The sequence below is a fragment of the Dipodomys spectabilis genome, unplaced genomic scaffold, assembly GCF_019054845.1.
Source record: "Dipodomys spectabilis isolate Male_0828 unplaced genomic scaffold, ASM1905484v1 ptg000345l, whole genome shotgun sequence".
In the NCBI taxonomy this organism is placed as follows: Eukaryota; Metazoa; Chordata; class Mammalia; order Rodentia; family Heteromyidae; genus Dipodomys; species Dipodomys spectabilis.
In genome coordinates, this window is record NW_024871022.1 from 995,619 (window position 1) to 1,012,987 (window position 17,369).

The window sequence follows — 17,369 nt, forward strand, 5'->3', positions numbered from 1 at the left end:
CTCAGAATGTCAGTAGACCTCCAGACACCAGAAGACAGTTGGACACCCATCACCCAAGCCTGTAAGAAAAATAAGCTCAACAATGCTTGATAAAAAATATACTCATTACCTTGCTCATGTAACTGTAACCCCTCTGTACAGTATTTTCACAATAAAAAAAAAACTTATTAAAAAAAAAAAAAGAAAGAAAAATAAGCTCAGGTCTTGGGTGTGTGACCTATGAAGTCCCACACTCAAACTGAGTTCCATTCTGGTTTAATGCTCTCCCATCAGTGTCTTGAAATTCTTAATCACTGTTAAGCAGACTCAAGGGGTCATTTTCTACTGGGCCTCACCATTTATGTAGCTGCACTGAGTCAGGGTTAGAGTGTAGCTGAGACTGAGATAGAAGTCTCTTCTCTTCTGGACATTAGCTGCTTTAAGAAGCCAGGGGGAAGCAGGGATGCTGACACTGCTCACTGCATCTGTCCTGGTTGTTGGGGGGTGGGGGGAGCTCTGTGGACACTGACCTGGACTGCAACTGAGCCCTTACTTCTAGGTCACCCTTACTTCTAGGTCGCCCTGTCTCTTCCCTCATTGCCTTGCACCTGGAGAGTTTTCAGCCCTTACCCCACCAGCTAGGCCTAGCCTAGGCCTCAGTGGGCGACTTCTGGAGAAGAGCAACGAATCTCCTAACGGTCTTCTATTCCCTCCCAGGCAATGAACAGGCAGGCTAGGTTGCATAAACCTTTGTTTTCATTATGTCTTCCTCAGTGGAAAAGACAGGGGCACACCCCTTCCCCCTTCCTCTCTTGGCATCCAGCCGGTACTCCTGGACAACCCTTGTGGGACATCATGTAACCATGTGCAGGGGCAGAGGCTCTGAACTCAATGTCTTCCCACTCGGATGGAATCTCCACAACTCCCAGCATCCTACCATATACCTGTGGGCATTTTCTGCAGAGGTGGGGCTCACTGGGTCTTACTTGGCCTCCTTGATACCAGCCCAGGCTCAGGCCTCTTGTTGGGATAGGCCTCTTGTCACAACACACACGCAGGTAAAGAAGGGAGCATCCAAATTAACTTTGCAATTTTAATGTAACACTGATACCAAAGACTCAAACACACAAGAAACAGCACACGAGGAAAGCAGGAAAAGTGAGGGAAGCTTCATCTCCTATGGTCTCTCCAAGCCATGGGGTGAAGGGCCTGGAGTGTCGGGTGGCAGGGAGTCTGAGGAGGCAGTTTGGCTGGGTGAGGATAATGGCTGCAGTTTCTCAACGCTGTCTGGAGCACGGGAAGCAAAGGGGAGAACGTGGCTCAAACACACAGCTATCAAGAAGGAACACACACACACACGCGTGCGCGCGCGTGCGTGCGCACACACACACACACAGACAGACAGAGTGAAACAAATGTTTCCCCACCATCACTGCTGCCCCCAACAAGCCTCCTTGTTCTCCCCTCCTCCCTCCTCCCCCTTCCCCAGCTGTTCCAGCTCCTCCATAGCCCTCCCGCAGAGTGGCATTTCCCTGTGGAAATCTTACTGGACCCAGGAGAAGAAGCTGGCACCAGCTCTGGCAGCATTTCTGGTCCGGATGGTGGAGCTGGTGCTAGGGCCATCCAGGAGGCTAGTACTGGCCCCAACATTGGTGCCGCTGCTGACACCAGCTCTCCACGTGGCTCTCCTGTTAGCACGGCTGGTATTCAGAATGTACTGATGGTACCTGGCCCAGAAAGCAAAGGGGATGCGGGCCCAGGCATCACCAAAATCCCCATCCTCATCCCAGGTCAGCAGCTCAGCCTGGATGTCATCCCAGCTCCACCGCCCAATCAGAGCTTCGTTCCCGATGTTCATCTGAGCCCTCATCTGGGCCCTGGCATGTTCCTCAGCCATATCCAGGTCCATCGTCTTGAAAGCATCATCCACAGCCTCCAAGAAATGAGCCTTCCATTCCCGGGGGTCTCGGTTCTGGTTCTGATGTGGGAAACAGCACCCTTAGTGACAGGACATCTCACACTCAGAAAGCACTTGCTACCTATGATACACTCCTATGCATGTCCAGCACCATGGCAACAACAAACAGGACTGGGATCAGGCCAGAGCATGCCACCTCCATACCTGGCACCAGACACAGGGTCTCTAGTACCTGGGCAATGAATCTCAGGACTCTCATCTTGCTGGTCTCATGGCAGGCTCGCAAGCCCCAGGTAAATTCATACTCAGGTGGGCTGCTGTTAGGAATCTTCTTGTACTCCAGGTACCTGAGGGTGAAAGGAAAATAGCATTTGCTTCTAGCCAAACAGACCTGTTGTTGACTTGATGGGTTCAGGGCGGGGAGGGGGGCTGTGGGGTGGGGGTGGGGGTCTGTCCCTCCTCCACCCCAGTGCTGCAGCTCATATCACAGAGGTGACCAGCCCTGCCCGACAGCCCCTGACTTGCTCAAAACACCCTGGCCTCCAAGAGTGAGGTCTCCACACCTTGTGACTGGAATCCAAGTGGAGTTGCAGAGGGGACACCTGTAGGGCACTTGCTCCCAGAGAAGGCACAAATGTTGTGCCCCTTCATCACAATGGCCCCAGATTCCTGTTGGGTGTGTTGTAAACAGAGGAGCCATCCTCTGGGCTCCCTGCTCTGAGCACACCCTACTTCATAGATTCTGACAAGAGGTCTAGACTGGAAAGATGTACTACAGAAAAGGACTTTATAACCCTTCCTGTGCACTCTTGCATGATCCCACAAATGCACACACACACACACACACACACACACACACACACACACACACACACACGGACCAAGTGTGAAGTAGGCTCTAGTGTGAAAACCAGGAGACCTGTGCTCCTGGGTAACCAGATGGGGCCCATACTCAAGAGACTACTCTCAGAGCTCCATGTTGCTCAGGCATAAAAAACAGGGGGATATCCTATGAAAGCCTGCAGGGTCAGTGCCCAATGACACCTTGCACATATCACACCCTGATCATTATTATCAACCAACTGGTGCTCCCTCTCCCTATGACTGCCCAAGAATTTTACTTTCCATACACATGTATAGACAGACCCCCATCCCCTAACCATGCCCATAGCAGAGGCAAGCATCTCTGTAGTTTACCAATTGTCTTGGCTTAGGAGATAGCTTGTTCTGCTCTCAGATCAGTACTGAGGAACACACAAAAATGGGACAAGGTTAGCTCAGGTGATACTTACTTCTGCTTCACAAAGTCATCTGTGATGAGCTTCCTCAGATCCCCAAGGAATGGGTGCCTCACCCTGAGGGCAAACAAAGAAATCCGTAACTAGCAACAGACAGAAGCACTTCCTGGTATGATAGTGAGCTTTCCTGACCACAGAGCACCCTCTTGGAGGACCAGACACACAGCCGAGGCCAGATGACTGGGAGTCTGGGATGCCCTATAGGAGGGGCTTGGGGAGTTTCCCCCTCCCCCACCCCTGCCCTCCACCTCTGGTTGTCTCCCTGACATTTCCACAGGGGACAGAGATCTGAGTGGGGGCTGAAAGCTCCCGGCTACAGCTAACACCATGCATCCTGTTGAGGCCCTCTGCTCTCCACCTAGGCCAAGGTGTCTCAATTTCCTGCACCAGACCCCAGGCTACTGCAGTATGTTGAGTACTCCACACCACTGAGCTGGAAGGAGCAGGGAGCCAGTCATACCCAGGACGAAGTCCCATCTTGCGGAGTGCCTCCCAGAGGACAGCTGCGAGGGGAGACGGGGTACAGGAGTTTGGCACACAAAGATGAGATCACGACCAAACCCCTAACTTCAGGGCCAGCACTCACCCTCGCTGGCACGGTTGCCATTCATGAAGATGATGCCCAGAATCACCAGGAGGAGACTCAGCCGCGGAGTGTCCTTGGTCCTGAGGGTAGACAAACAGGGATGCTGTCCAGAGGCCATTTTTTCCACACTATAGCCTGCAACCTGCTCACCAACTAGCTTCTCTCAGATTTCCCAGCACCAGGGAAATTCTCCCTAGACACACACAGGGCCAGCTTCCCTGTGGCACACAATTAACTCACATCCCCAATAGCCTGAGCCTTATCACCTCATCTGTAACAGGGGCATGCCCATATTGCCTTTCCAGGGTTCTGTAGGGGACAGGGTGAGGCCGGGGGTGAGAGTGGGAGCAAAAGCTCCAAAACCCACAACTGGCAGATGCACACCTTGTTGACCCTGTCTATGCTCAACAGGCACCTCCTGGGCGCCCACCTTACCAAGCCTGGACCATGTATGGAAGCAAGAGGTAAGCCCCTGTTTTCTCACAAGCTGATGGGGGAGAGGGATGCAGAGAAGGAATCCCAACCACAGCTGAGCCCCAAGATACTGCCTTTCATCCAGCAGACACTGCATGCTACTTGCTGAGAAGGAAAGTTTTGCTGGGTTCTCAAGAGTTGTGTTCCTGTCTCTGAGAGGATGGGGGCAGGGGTAGGGGCACCTCCAAGGAGACCACTGCCCTCTTCTCCTTCCTTACTTTCCCAGGAGTCGAGCAGAAGAATCCCGTGTGCACACAAGAATGTACAGGTGTTCCTCCTTGTCTATTTCCTTCAGGTGGATCCCAAACTTCTACATGGCAAGAAAAGAGTGAGATGGATGAAGCCAGGTGCCAGGCATTGTGCAGTCACAATGTTTCCTCGGCCAAAGTTCACACCGGTGCATGAAGGTGGGAGAAGACAGAAGGCTCTGCGGGCTGCTCGAGGGAGCCCTGGCACCGGCAGAGACAACCAACCTCACCTCAGGAGTCACTCAGAGAGCAGGAAAGGAAGGCAGCAGGGAAGGGGCTTGTGACACACTGCTGCGTCAGTGGAAGCTAAAGTGGAGGGCTACAGAAGGCTTCCAGAGAAGGCACAACAGGAAATGGTCCTGTGGGGCAGGGGAGGAGGGGGTGGGGCGGGCACAGGCTGCCCTGCTGCTCTTGTGGCACACAGCCTCCCATCCCCTCACCCACCTTTTCTAGCGTGTAGGTGGCTCGTTCAATGATCTCAGGAAAATGCTCATCATATTCACGGATGACGTCCTTTAGCATGTCTACAGGAAGGGAAGATTTGGGGAACGCACCTGGGTTGAGTGGGGGCCCAGAACTGCAGCACGTGGGCCAGTCGTGCTGAAGACAGTCTTTCAGAACCCCAGTCTGCAGAAGTGGAGGAACTCACCATGGCCAGAGGATGGTGGCAAAATGATAAGCAAACTGATGCCCACAGAGCCCGGAATGGCAGAGGGGCACAGGCTGCCTACCTGAGCGCTTAATGGGGATCTTCTTGTAGTCCTTAATCATCAGGTATTTTACCAACTTATTTGCCTGGACAAGGAGGAACACAAGGGTGGGTTGAGTTTTGGGGGGGGTTGTTGTCAAGGCATGGGTAACTGCTGCAGAGGTTGGCCCATGGGGGCAGGGGAGGAGGGAGACAAGAACGGCAGACTTTCTTACCCTCTCTTGCAGAAGAGTCACGTTGCGAGGGGGCAAGGACAGCACATGCCTTGAGGGGATCTGGGACCGAGAGCCCATGGGGGGCTCAGGAGCCAACTGAGCCTGCACCGTCAGTGGGGGCTGCAACACTCTCCAGGTTGGTGGGGCCACAGGCGGCTCTCTCTCCTCTTCCTCACTGCTCTCGTATTCATCATCCAGGTGCTTAGACTGGACCATGAGAGAGAGAGGAGAGACCCAGATCTTCTAGACTCTCCGTGCAGTAACACTCAGCACACAACTTACCCAAAGCAGGCACTTGGCAGTATAACAGCAGTACAAGCAGTGGCTGGCATGAGCTCACCAAGTGCCAGACTGGGAGCCAACCTCCTCTCCCACCAGCCCAAGGACAGAGATTTCAGAATCAAAACATGCTCAGGAAAGGTATGCTGGGGAAACATAGGCATGCTGAGAGGGGAGGAGGGAAGGGAAGGGGGAGAGGGAAGGTGAGGGGAAAGGTAGAGAGGGACGAAGAGATGAGGGATTAGGGGTGAGGAAGAGAGAAGGGGTGAGGATAGGGGAAAGAAGAGGAGCCTGGAGCTGCACAGATGGCAGGGATGTCTCACCTTCTTTGTCCTCTTGCCTCCCATCCTGGCCCAGGGCTCAGTACCCTGCTGAGCAGTGGCAGCTGCCCCCTCAGGCTCAGGGATGCTTGTAGCCATCTTGGCCTTGGCAGCAGCTGCTGATGTGACATTCGGAGGCTCTACCCAACGAGTCTTGGCCAGAGCCTTCCCAGACCTGGTAGTCTTGGGCTGCAAGGCTGCCTCCTCCCTGGCAGGTGTGGCCAGAGGCACACTGGAAGCAGTACTGGAGTCCCCTGTGGTGGCCTCTGGGACTGAGGCTGGTCTCTTGGGGTATGGGAAGGCCATGCCACTGACACCTGCTGGCTGAGTGAAATCAAAGACATCCTTCTTGTCCAAGAAGGCTGTCTGGGGCGGGGTAACATCCATCTCCCTGGCACTTGGAGCCTGAGAGAAAGCACAAGCAGTACTAGGGCCCTCGACAGCAACCTCCTGGGCCAGGGAGGCTGCAGGGGACTGTGTGGAGGTTGCCCGAGCCACCTCACTGTTAACTAACACCAGGGGGGTCTGTGGAGAAGCAAGGGTTGTCTCAGGGGTGGCCTGCTGAGCCTCAGCATGTGTCCTGGGCTGAGCATCCACCCCTGGGGTCTGAGGCGGGGTCACCAAGTGATTAGCGACCACCTGAGTGAATGCCCTGCGGGCGGCAGCTGCAGCAGCCCGAGAGGCTCGGTTGGAGGCAGCAGAGCGGGCTATGTTGGCCGCTCTGGCCTCTGTCTCATTGGCGAGGGTGTCTGGATCCAGCTGCAATGCCTCCACCAGGGTCTGAGCCAGTACAGGGTTCTCCAGTTCCCAAGGTTCATTCTGCAAATCCAGAAGGCAGGGAAGGGAGGGCAGAAAGCTGCACGCTGGCATCCCGTGCAAGCTGGGCAGCCCGGGTTCCTCCCAGCAGCCAGCCCTGGTCACCCCCAAGACCTTCCAAAAACCCCTCCTCTGAGCAGGACAGCTGGCCATGCCTCCTGCACTCAGCCAGCCCTTCCCTTCTTCCACCGCCCCTCCATAGGCCACTAGGTCAAGTCCAGGGCCAGCAGGGGCCCGGGGAGGGGCCTCACCGATAAGATGTGAAGACCTGAACCCAAGGTATCAAAGGCTCTGAGGAGGTGGATGTCAAAACTGGTGAGGGTGCCATAGCCACCAAAAGCACCAAATTCTTCATACTCATTTCCCCCAACCATCTCTTCCTCCCTGACTTGGCTGCCACCCTCATCCATGTCTTCCACACTGGAGTTTCCTGGCTGCACTCTGTAGCTTCCCTCAGCCATGCTGTGGGTCCCAAGGAGGAGTCAGCTCAGCCTGTGAAGGAAGGTGAGGCAGCTGCAGGGGGGAGGGGTGGATGCAGTGGCAGGCGGGATCTCTCCTGGGCCGAGAGGAGACAGCAATCATCAGGTTACCAGGCAGTACTAAGCAGCATCAGAGCAGGGGATAATGGGATGGTTGGGGTGGGGGTGGCGGCGGCCATGATGGGGTACGCTGTCAGGGGCAGAACCGGTGCTGTGCTGAGAGATAGAGGAGATCTCTGGGGAGACACTGCGCTGAGAGGGGACAGGGCATTTGGATGCATAGGCTCCCTGTCAGTGCTTAGAGTTGAATAGCTGGTGTAATGAATGGAGGCCTGGGTTCTCTAAGGGATGCCTTAAAAGAGGAGGAAACAAAGGGCTAGCTAGAATTTAAGGGCCTGAGCAGCAGACGACTGAGATCAAAGGGAAGCAGATGCGAAAGCTAGTCAACAGGAACAGGAGAGGAAAGCTTTGTGAAACGGAATCCCAAAGACGGGTGGCCGGGTCAGGGCGGGGCGTGGAGGTGGGAATTCAGCCGATTCCACCTTGACTTGGATTCCGACTGGAGCACTAGGGACCGATGGGACGGGGCCCCGTGGACCTAGGTGAGGTTCCAAGTGGAGCCCTGGAGAGCTCGAGTCCAAAGACTGAGTCTGAAAGCCGACAGGCGGTCAGTTCTTTTGGAAGAGCGGTGGGGGTGGAGGCCTCGGGTTAAAAGGAAGCTCAGCTGAGAACACACGGGTCTGGTTGGAATCACAGGGGCGCTCGGGATCCTGGGCTCCAGTGCCAGTTCGGCTCAGATCTGGGTGCCTGGGTGTGATGGTCGTAGGGGCGGTGGCGTAGGAGCCCTACCTAGACCTTGGGTCTCATGGGGTTCGGGTTCTGAGGGCACCGGCTTTGTTCAGACACCGAGGGCCGGGGGGAGGGCGTAGCGGCTCGGGTTGCACTCGCCCTGGCCCGTTCGGGTCTCGAGCTGGGTCCTTACCTTCTCTGGGGCCTCCAATGGCGTCCCGCCTCAGCGCCAGGAACCAGGCAGCTGCGCCCTCGCACACTGCAGCTGCCAGCACAGCAGCTCCGACCACCCCGCCCCTAGGCTTCGCGAATCTCCCCCCTCTCCCCCCCCAACACACACACATACACACAAACCCCGCGCACAAATTACTCCACCCCACCCCAGTGGCTTGGATCCTGCGCATGCGCGGATCCCCTCCAGCCCGCCAGCTTTCCCAACAAAAGCCCTTTCCTCCAGGTCTCCAGTGCGCATGCGATTTTGCCGGCGGGCAGAATGTCAGGTCGGGTGGCAACAGCTTGTGGGTGGGGTCACTTCTTCCCCGCCACATTCCCCCTCACCCTTCCTCCTCTGACTGAAGACGTGCACACTCGTCCCGTGCCGGGTAGCTCAACTCACTCAACAATCCACCCTCGCTCCCTCCCCTCCCCCCCACTAGTACACAACAAGCTTCAGTTCCTGCCCTGTCACCCAAGCTCCTCCAGCCTCATCTTGGATGTTCTATGCCCCACTTCCCCAAAGTGACCCTTAGGCCACATTAATGAAGTCCCTAGCCCGGTCCGCAGCTGCAACAAGTGGAAATCCTAATTCTATGGTTCCAGAAAATGGAAATGCCCAGATCGTAGACTGTCCACTTCTAAGCACTATACCCACGTTTAGTCCTCAGCTCCACCCATGATAGCCCCTTCTGGGAATCAATCCCTCCATGGCACATTCCTCTCTTGGGGTACTAACAGCAATTTTGCCTTTTATTAATTGTGTCTTGCAATTTAGGTAACTATTGTCATGGGAAAAGGAGCTCAGGTCTGGGTGGAGATGAGGACCAAAGGTGAGTACAATGCTTACACCACCACCTATCTCCAGGACTCCCACCACACTGGGGACAACTCTGAAGCACAGATGCATTTCACCAATCAGACTGGGCCTGTAAACACAAAAGGCAAACTTTGGGCTTGGATCTTCCTTACTGGGGACAGTGGGACCCACCCTATCTTTGGAGTGCCCATTCTCCAACTGCCTCATAGTTTTTCCTGATTTTGCCTTTTTTTGTCATTTTTTTTGTCATAGTTTTTGACCCTTCAATAGGGTGGGTTGTTGTGTACTAGTGGGGGGGAGGGGAGGGAGCGAGGGTGGATTGTTGAGTGAGTTGAGCTACCCGGCACGGGACGAGTGTGCACGTCTTCAGTCAGAGGAGGAAGGGTGAGGGGGAATGTGGCGGGGAAGAAGTGACCCCACCCACAAGCTGTTGCCACCCGACCTGACATTCTGCCCGCCGGCAAAATCGCATGCGCACTGGAGACCTGGAGGAAAGGGCTTTTGTTGGGAAAGCTGGCGGGCTGGAGGGGATCCGCGCATGCGCAGGATCCAAGCCACTGGGGTGGGGTGGAGTAATTTGTGCGCGGGGTTTGTGTGTATGTGTGTGTGTTGGGGGGGGAGAGGGGGGAGATTCGCGAAGCCTAGGGGCGGGGTGGTCGGAGCTGCTGTGCTGGCAGCTGCAGTGTGCGAGGGCGCAGCTGCCTGGTTCCTGGCGCTGAGGCGGGACGCCATTGGAGGCCCCAGAGAAGGTAAGGACCCAGCTCGAGACCCGAACGGGCCAGGGCGAGTGCAACCCGAGCCGCTACGCCCTCCCCCCGGCCCTCGGTGTCTGAACAAAGCCGGTGCCCTCAGAACCCGAACCCCATGAGACCCAAGGTCTAGGTAGGGCTCCTACGCCACCGCCCCTACGACCATCACACCCAGGCACCCAGATCTGAGCCGAACTGGCACTGGAGCCCAGGATCCCGAGCGCCCCTGTGATTCCAACCAGACCCGTGTGTTCTCAGCTGAGCTTCCTTTTAACCCGAGGCCTCCACCCCCACCGCTCTTCCAAAAGAACTGACCGCCTGTCGGCTTTCAGACTCAGTCTTTGGACTCGAGCTCTCCAGGGCTCCACTTGGAACCTCACCTAGGTCCACGGGGCCCCGTCCCATCGGTCCCTAGTGCTCCAGTCGGAATCCAAGTCAAGGTGGAATCGGCTGAATTCCCACCTCCACGCCCCGCCCTGACCCGGCCACCCGTCTTTGGGATTCCGTTTCACAAAGCTTTCCTCTCCTGTTCCTGTTGACTAGCTTTCGCATCTGCTTCCCTTTGATCTCAGTCGTCTGCTGCTCAGGCCCTTAAATTCTAGCTAGCCCTTTGTTTCCTCCTCTTTTAAGGCATCCCTTAGAGAACCCAGGCCTCCATTCATTACACCAGCTATTCAACTCTAAGCACTGACAGGGAGCCTATGCATCCAAATGCCCTGTCCCCTCTCAGCGCAGTGTCTCCCCAGAGATCTCCTCTATCTCTCAGCACAGCACCGGTTCTGCCCCTGACAGCGTACCCCATCATGGCCGCCGCCACCCCCACCCCAACCATCCCATTATCCCCTGCTCTGATGCTGCTTAGTACTGCCTGGTAACCTGATGATTGCTGTCTCCTCTCGGCCCAGGAGAGATCCCGCCTGCCACTGCATCCACCCCTCCCCCCTGCAGCTGCCTCACCTTCCTTCACAGGCTGAGCTGACTCCTCCTTGGGACCCACAGCATGGCTGAGGGAAGCTACAGAGTGCAGCCAGGAAACTCCAGTGTGGAAGACATGGATGAGGGTGGCAGCCAAGTCAGGGAGGAAGAGATGGTTGGGGGAAATGAGTATGAAGAATTTGGTGCTTTTGGTGGCTATGGCACCCTCACCAGTTTTGACATCCACCTCCTCAGAGCCTTTGATACCTTGGGTTCAGGTCTTCACATCTTATCGGTGAGGCCCCTCCCCGGGCCCCTGCTGGCCCTGGACTTGACCTAGTGGCCTATGGAGGGGCGGTGGAAGAAGGGAAGGGCTGGCTGAGTGCAGGAGGCATGGCCAGCTGTCCTGCTCAGAGGAGGGGTTTTTGGAAGGTCTTGGGGGTGACCAGGGCTGGCTGCTGGGAGGAACCCGGGCTGCCCAGCTTGCACGGGATGCCAGCGTGCAGCTTTCTGCCCTCCCTTCCCTGCCTTCTGGATTTGCAGAATGAACCTTGGGAACTGGAGAACCCTGTACTGGCTCAGACCCTGGTGGAGGCATTGCAGCTGGATCCAGACACCCTCGCCAATGAGACAGAGGCCAGAGCGGCCAACATAGCCCGCTCTGCTGCCTCCAACCGAGCCTCTCGGGCTGCTGCAGCTGCCGCCCGCAGGGCATTCACTCAGGTGGTCGCTAATCACTTGGTGACCCCGCCTCAGACCCCAGGGGTGGATGCTCAGCCCAGGACACATGCTGAGGCTCAGCAGGCCACCCCTGAGACAACCCTTGCTTCTCCACAGACCCCCCTGGTGTTAGTTAACAGTGAGGTGGCTCGGGCAACCTCCACACAGTCCCCTGCAGCCTCCCTGGCCCAGGAGGTTGCTGTCGAGGGCCCTAGTACTGCTTGTGCTTTCTCTCAGGCTCCAAGTGCCAGGGAGATGGATGTTACCCCCGCCCCAGACAGCCTTCTTGGACAAGAAGGATGTCTTTGATTTCACTCAGCCAGCAGGTGTCAGTGGCATGGCCTTCCCATACCCCAAGAGACCAGCCTCAGTCCCAGAGGCCACCACAGGGGACTCCAGTACTGCTTCCAGTGTGCCTCTGGCCACACCTGCCAGGGAGGAGGCAGCCTTGCAGCCCAAGACTACCAGGTCTGGGAAGGCTCTGGCCAAGACTCGTTGGGTAGAGCCTCCGAATGTCACATCAGCAGCTGCTGCCAAGGCCAAGATGGCTACAAGCATCCCTGAGCCTGAGGGGGCAGCTGCCACTGCTCAGCAGGGTACTGAGCCCTGGGCCAGGATGGGAGGCAAGAGGACAAAGAAGGTGAGACATCCCTGCCATCTGTGCAGCTCCAGGCTCCTCTTCTTTCCCCTATCCTCACCCCTTCTCTCTTCCTCACCCCTAATCCCTCATCTCTTCGTCCCTCTCTACCTTTCCCCTCACCTTCCCTCTCCCCCTTCCCTTCCCTCCTCCCCTCTCAGCATGCCTATGTTTCCCCAGCATACCTTTCCTGAGCATGTTTTGATTCTGAAATCTCTGTCCTTGGGCTGGTGGGAGAGGAGGTTGGCTCCCAGTCTGGCACTTGGTGAGCTCATGCCAGCCACTGCTTGTACTGCTGTTATACTGCCAAGTGCCTGCTTTGGGTAAGTTGTGTGCTGAGTGTTACTGCACGGAGAGTCTAGAAGATCTGGGTCTCTCCTCTCTCTCTCATGGTCCAGTCTAAGCACCTGGATGATGAATACGAGAGCAGTGAGGAAGAGGAGAGAGAGCCGCCTGTGGCCCCACCAACCTGGAGAGTGTTGCAGCCCCCACTGACGGTGCAGGCTCAGTTGGCTCCTGAGCCCCCCATGGGCTCTCGGTCCCAGATCCCCTCAAGGCATGTGCTGTCCTTGCCCCCTCGCAACGTGACTCTTCTGCAAGAGAGGGTAAGAAAGTCTGCCGTTCTTGTCTCCCTCCTCCCCTGCCCCCATGGGCCAACCTCTGCAGCAGTTACCCATGCCTTGACAACAACCCCCCCCAAAACTCAACCCACCCTTGTGTTCCTCCTTGTCCAGGCAAATAAGTTGGTAAAATACCTGATGATTAAGGACTACAAGAAGATCCCCATTAAGCGCTCAGGTAGGCAGCCTGTGCCCCTCTGCCATTCCGGGCTCTGTGGGCATCAGTTTGCTTATCATTTTGCCACCATCCTCTGGCCATGGTGAGTTCCTCCACTTCTGCAGACTGGGGTTCTGAAAGACTGTCTTCAGCACGACTGGCCCACGTGCTGCAGTTCTGGGCCCCCACTCAACCCAGGTGCGTTCCCCAAATCTTCCCTTCCTGTAGACATGCTAAAGGACGTCATCCGTGAATATGATGAGCATTTTCCTGAGATCATTGAACGAGCCACCTACACGCTAGAAAAGGTGGGTGAGGGGATGGGAGGCTGTGTGCCACAAGAGCAGCAGGGCAGCCTGTGCCCGCCCCACCCCCTCCTCCCCTGCCCCACAGGACCATTTCCTGTTGTGCCTTCTCTGGAAGCCTTCTGTAGCCCTCCACTTTAGCTTCCACTGACGCAGCAGTGTGTCACAAGCCCCTTCCCTGCTGCCTTCCTTTCCTGCTCTCTGAGTGACTCCTGAGGTGAGGTTGGTTGTCTCTGCCGTGCCAGGGCTCCCTCGAGCAGCCCGCAGAGCCTTCTGTCTTCTCCCACCTTCATGCACCGGTGTGAACTTTGGCCGAGGAAACATTGTGACTGCACAATGCCTGGCACCTGGCTTCATCCATCTCACTCTTTTCTTGCCATGTAGAAGTTTGGGATCCACCTGAAGGAAATAGACAAGGAGGAACACCTGTACATTCTTGTGTGCACACGGGATTCTTCTGCTCGACTCCTGGGAAAGTAAGGAAGGAGAAGAGGGCAGTGGTCTCCTTGGAGGTGCCCCTACCCCTGCCCCCATCCTCTCAGAGACAGGAACACAACTCTTGAGAACCCAGCAAAACTTTCCTTCTCAGCAAGTAGCATGCAGTGTCTGCTGGATGAAAGGCAGTATCTTGGGGCTCAGCTGTGGTTGGGATTCCTTCTCTGCATCCCTCTCCCCCATCAGCTTGTGAGAAAACAGGGGCTTACCTCTTGCTTCCATACATGGTCCAGGCTTGGTAAGGTGGGCGCCCAGGAGGTGCCTGTTGAGCATAGACAGGGTCAACAAGGTGTGCATCTGCCAGTTGTGGGTTTTGGAGCTTTTGCTCCCACTCTCACCCCCGGCCTCACCCTGTCCCCCTACAGAACCCTGGAAAGGCAATATGGGCATGCCCCTGTTACAGATGAGGTGATAAGGCTCAGGCTATTGGGGATGTGAGTTAATTGTGTGCCACAGGGAAGCTGGCCCTGTGTGTGTCTAGGGAGAATTTCCCTGGTGCTGGGAAATCTGAGAGAAGCTAGTTGGTGAGCAGGTTGCAGGCTATAGTGTGGAAAAAAATGGCCTCTGGACAGCATCCCTGTTTGTCTACCCTCAGGACCAAGGACACTCCGCGGCTGAGTCTCCTCCTGGTGATTCTGGGCATCATCTTCATGAATGGCAACCGTGCCAGCGAGGGTGAGTGCTGGCCCTGAAGTTAGGGGTTTGGTCGTGATCTCATCTTTGTGTGCCAAACTCCTGTACCCCGTCTCCCCTCGCAGCTGTCCTCTGGGAGGCACTCCGCAAGATGGGACTTCGTCCTGGGTATGACTGGCTCCCTGCTCCTTCCAGCTCAGTGGTGTGGAGTACTCAACATACTGCAGTAGCCTGGGGTCTGGTGCAGGAAATTGAGACACCTTGGCCTAGGTGGAGAGCAGAGGGCCTCAACAGGATGCATGGTGTTAGCTGTAGCCGGGAGCTTTCAGCCCCCACTCAGATCTCTGTCCCCTGTGGAAATGTCAGGGAGACAACCAGAGGTGGAGGGCAGGGGTGGGGGAGGGGGAAACTCCCCAAGCCCCTCCTATAGGGCATCCCAGACTCCCAGTCATCTGGCCTCGGCTGTGTGTCTGGTCCTCCAAGAGGGTGCTCTGTGGTCAGGAAAGCTCACTATCATACCAGGAAGTGCTTCTGTCTGTTGCTAGTTACGGATTTCTTTGTTTGCCCTCAGGGTGAGGCACCCATTCCTTGGGGATCTGAGGAAGCTCATCACAGATGACTTTGTGAAGCAGAAGTAAGTATCACCTGAGCTAACCTTGTCCCATTTTTGTGTGTTCCTCAGTACTGATCTGAGAGCAGAACAAGCTATCTCCTAAGCCAAGACAATTGGTAAACTACAGAGATGCTTGCCTCTGCTATGGGCATGGTTAGGGGATGGGGGTCTGTCTATACATGTGTATGGAAAGTAAAATTCTTGGGCAGTCATAGGGAGAGGGAGCACCAGTTGGTTGATAATAATGATCAGGGTGTGATATGTGCAAGGTGTCATTGGGCACTGACCCTGCAGGCTTTCATAGGATATCCCCCTGTTTTTTATGCCTGAGCAACATGGAGCTCTGAGAGTAGTCTCTTGAGTATGGGCCCCATCTGGTTACCCAGGAGCACAGGTCTCCTGGTTTTCACACTAGAGCCTACTTCACACTTGGTCCGTGTGTGTGTGTGTGTGTGTGTGTGTGTGTGTGTGTGTGTGTGTGTGTGTGTGCATTTGTGGGATCATGCAAGAGTGCACAGGAAGGGTTATAAAGTCCTTTTCTGTAGTACATCTTTCCAGTCTAGACCTCTTGTCAGAATCTATGAAGTAGGGTGTGCTCAGAGCAGGGAGCCCAGAGGATGGCTCCTCTGTTTACAACACACCCACAGGAATCTGGGGCCATTGTGATGAAGGGGCACAACATTTGTGCCTTCTCTGGGAGCAAGTGCCCTACAGGTGTCCCCTCTGCAACTCCACTTGGATTCCAGTCACAAGGTGTGGAGACCTCACTCTTGGAGGCCAGGGTGTTTTGAGCAAGTCAGGGGCTGTCGGGCAGGGCTGGTCACCTCTGTGATATGAGCTGCAGCACTGGGGTGGAGGAGGGACAGACCCCCACCCCCACCCCACAGCCCCCCTCCCCGCCCTGAACCCATCAAGTCAACAACAGGTCTGTTTGGCTAGAAGCAAATGCTATTTTCCTTTCACCCTCAGGTACCTGGAGTACAAGAAGATTCCTAACAGCAGCCCACCTGAGTATGAATTTACCTGGGGCTTGCGAGCCTGCCATGAGACCAGCAAGATGAGAGTCCTGAGATTCATTGCCCAGGTACTAGAGACCCTGTGTCTGGTGCCAGGTATGGAGGTGGCATGCTCTGGCCTGATCCCAGTCCTGTTTGTTGTTGCCATGGTGCTGGACATGCATAGGAGTGTATCATAGGTAGCAAGTGCTTTCTGAGTGTGAGATGTCCTGTCACTAAGGGTGCTGTTTCCCACATCAGAACCAGAACCGAGACCCCCCGGGAATGGAAGGCTCATTTCTTGGAGGCTGTGGATGATGCTTTCAAGACGATGGACCTGGATATGGCTGAGGAACATGCCAGGGCCCAGATGAGGGCTCAGATGAACATCGGGAACGAAGCTCTGATTGGGCGGTGGAGCTGGGATGACATCCAGGCTGAGCTGCTGACCTGGGATGAGGATGGGGATTTTGGTGATGCCTGGGCCCGCATCCCCTTTGCTTTCTGGCCAGGTACCATCAGTACATTCTGAATACCAGCCGTGCTAACAGGAGAGCCACGTGGAGAGCTGGTGTCAGCAGCGGCACCAATGTTGGGGCCAGTACTTAGCCTCCTGGATGGCCCTAGCACCAGCTCCACCATCCGGACCAGAAATGCTGCCAGAGCTGGTGCCAGCTTCTTCTCCTGGGTCCAGTAAGATTTCCACAGGGAAATGCCACTCTGCGGGAGGGCTATGGAGGAGCTGGAACAGCTGGGGAAGGGGGAGGAGGGAGGAGGGGAGAACAAGGAGGCTTGTTGGGGGCAGCAGTGATGGTGGGGAAACATTTGTTTCACTCTGTCTGTCTGTGTGTGTGTGTGTGCGCGCGCACGCAGCGCGCGCACGCGTGTGTGTGTGTGTTCCTTCTTGATAGCTGTGTGTTTGAGCCACGTTCTCCCCTTTGCTTCCCGTGCTCCAGACAGCGTTGAGAAACTGCAGCCATTATCCTCACCCAGCCAAACTGCCTCCTCAGACTCCCTGCCACCCGACACTCCAGGCCCTTCACCCCATGGCTTGGAGAGACCATAGGAGATGAAGCTTCCCTCACTTTTCCTGCTTTCCTCGTGTGCTGTTTCTTGTGTGTTTGAGTCTTTGGTATCAGTGTTACATTAAAATTGCAAAGTTAATTTGGATGCTCCCTTCTTTACCTGCGTGTGTGTTGTGACAAGAGGCCTATCCCAACAAGAGGCCTGAGCCTGGGCTGGTATCAAGGAGGCCAAGTAAGACCCAGTGAGCCCCACCTCTGCAGAAAATGCCCACAGGTATATGGTAGGGATGCTGGGAGTTGTGGAGATTCCATCCGAGTGGGAAGACATTGAGTTCAGAGCCTCTGCCCCTGCACATGGTTAC

General features: G+C 55.8%; 1 protein-coding gene, 2 non-coding genes and 1 pseudogene across 5 annotated transcripts; 2 read left to right on the top strand and 2 right to left on the bottom strand.

Annotated features, from left to right (window-relative positions):
* Window positions 1-1,058: 1,058 nt before the first annotated feature.
* On the bottom strand, window positions 1,059-8,421 carry LOC122095375 (melanoma-associated antigen D4-like). 3 transcript variants are annotated; one of them, XM_042665792.1, is made up of 13 exons: window positions 8,304-8,421; window positions 7,094-7,334; window positions 6,030-6,845; window positions 5,428-5,634; window positions 5,235-5,298; window positions 4,948-5,027; window positions 4,474-4,565; window positions 3,782-3,861; window positions 3,656-3,698; window positions 3,190-3,252; window positions 2,130-2,244; window positions 1,527-1,957; window positions 1,059-1,266 (listed from the first exon to the last, which is right to left on the bottom strand). In XM_042665792.1, the coding sequence occupies exons 2-13, from the start codon at window positions 7,301-7,303 to the stop codon at window positions 1,257-1,259; spliced, it is 2,211 nt and encodes a 736-aa protein (XP_042521726.1). In that variant the 5' UTR covers window positions 7,304-7,334; window positions 8,304-8,421; the 3' UTR covers window positions 1,059-1,256. The 3 variants fall into 3 exon arrangements, with proteins under 3 accessions (XP_042521726.1, XP_042521725.1, XP_042521727.1); XM_042665791.1 differs by having other exon boundaries at window positions 7,094-7,398; XM_042665793.1 differs by lacking the exon at window positions 1,059-1,266 and having other exon boundaries at window positions 1,523-1,957; window positions 7,094-7,398.
* Window positions 2,498-2,627, bottom strand: LOC122095378. Its single transcript, XR_006145113.1, has one exon. It is a non-coding gene; the product is annotated as a small nucleolar RNA SNORA11 (small nucleolar RNA).
* A 1,352-nt stretch (window positions 8,422-9,773) lies between the features above and the next one.
* On the top strand, window positions 9,774-16,679 carry LOC122095376 (annotated as a pseudogene).
* On the top strand, window positions 15,575-15,703 carry LOC122095379. Its single transcript, XR_006145114.1, has one exon. It is a non-coding gene; the product is annotated as a small nucleolar RNA SNORA11 (small nucleolar RNA).
* Window positions 16,680-17,369: the final 690 nt, after the last annotated feature.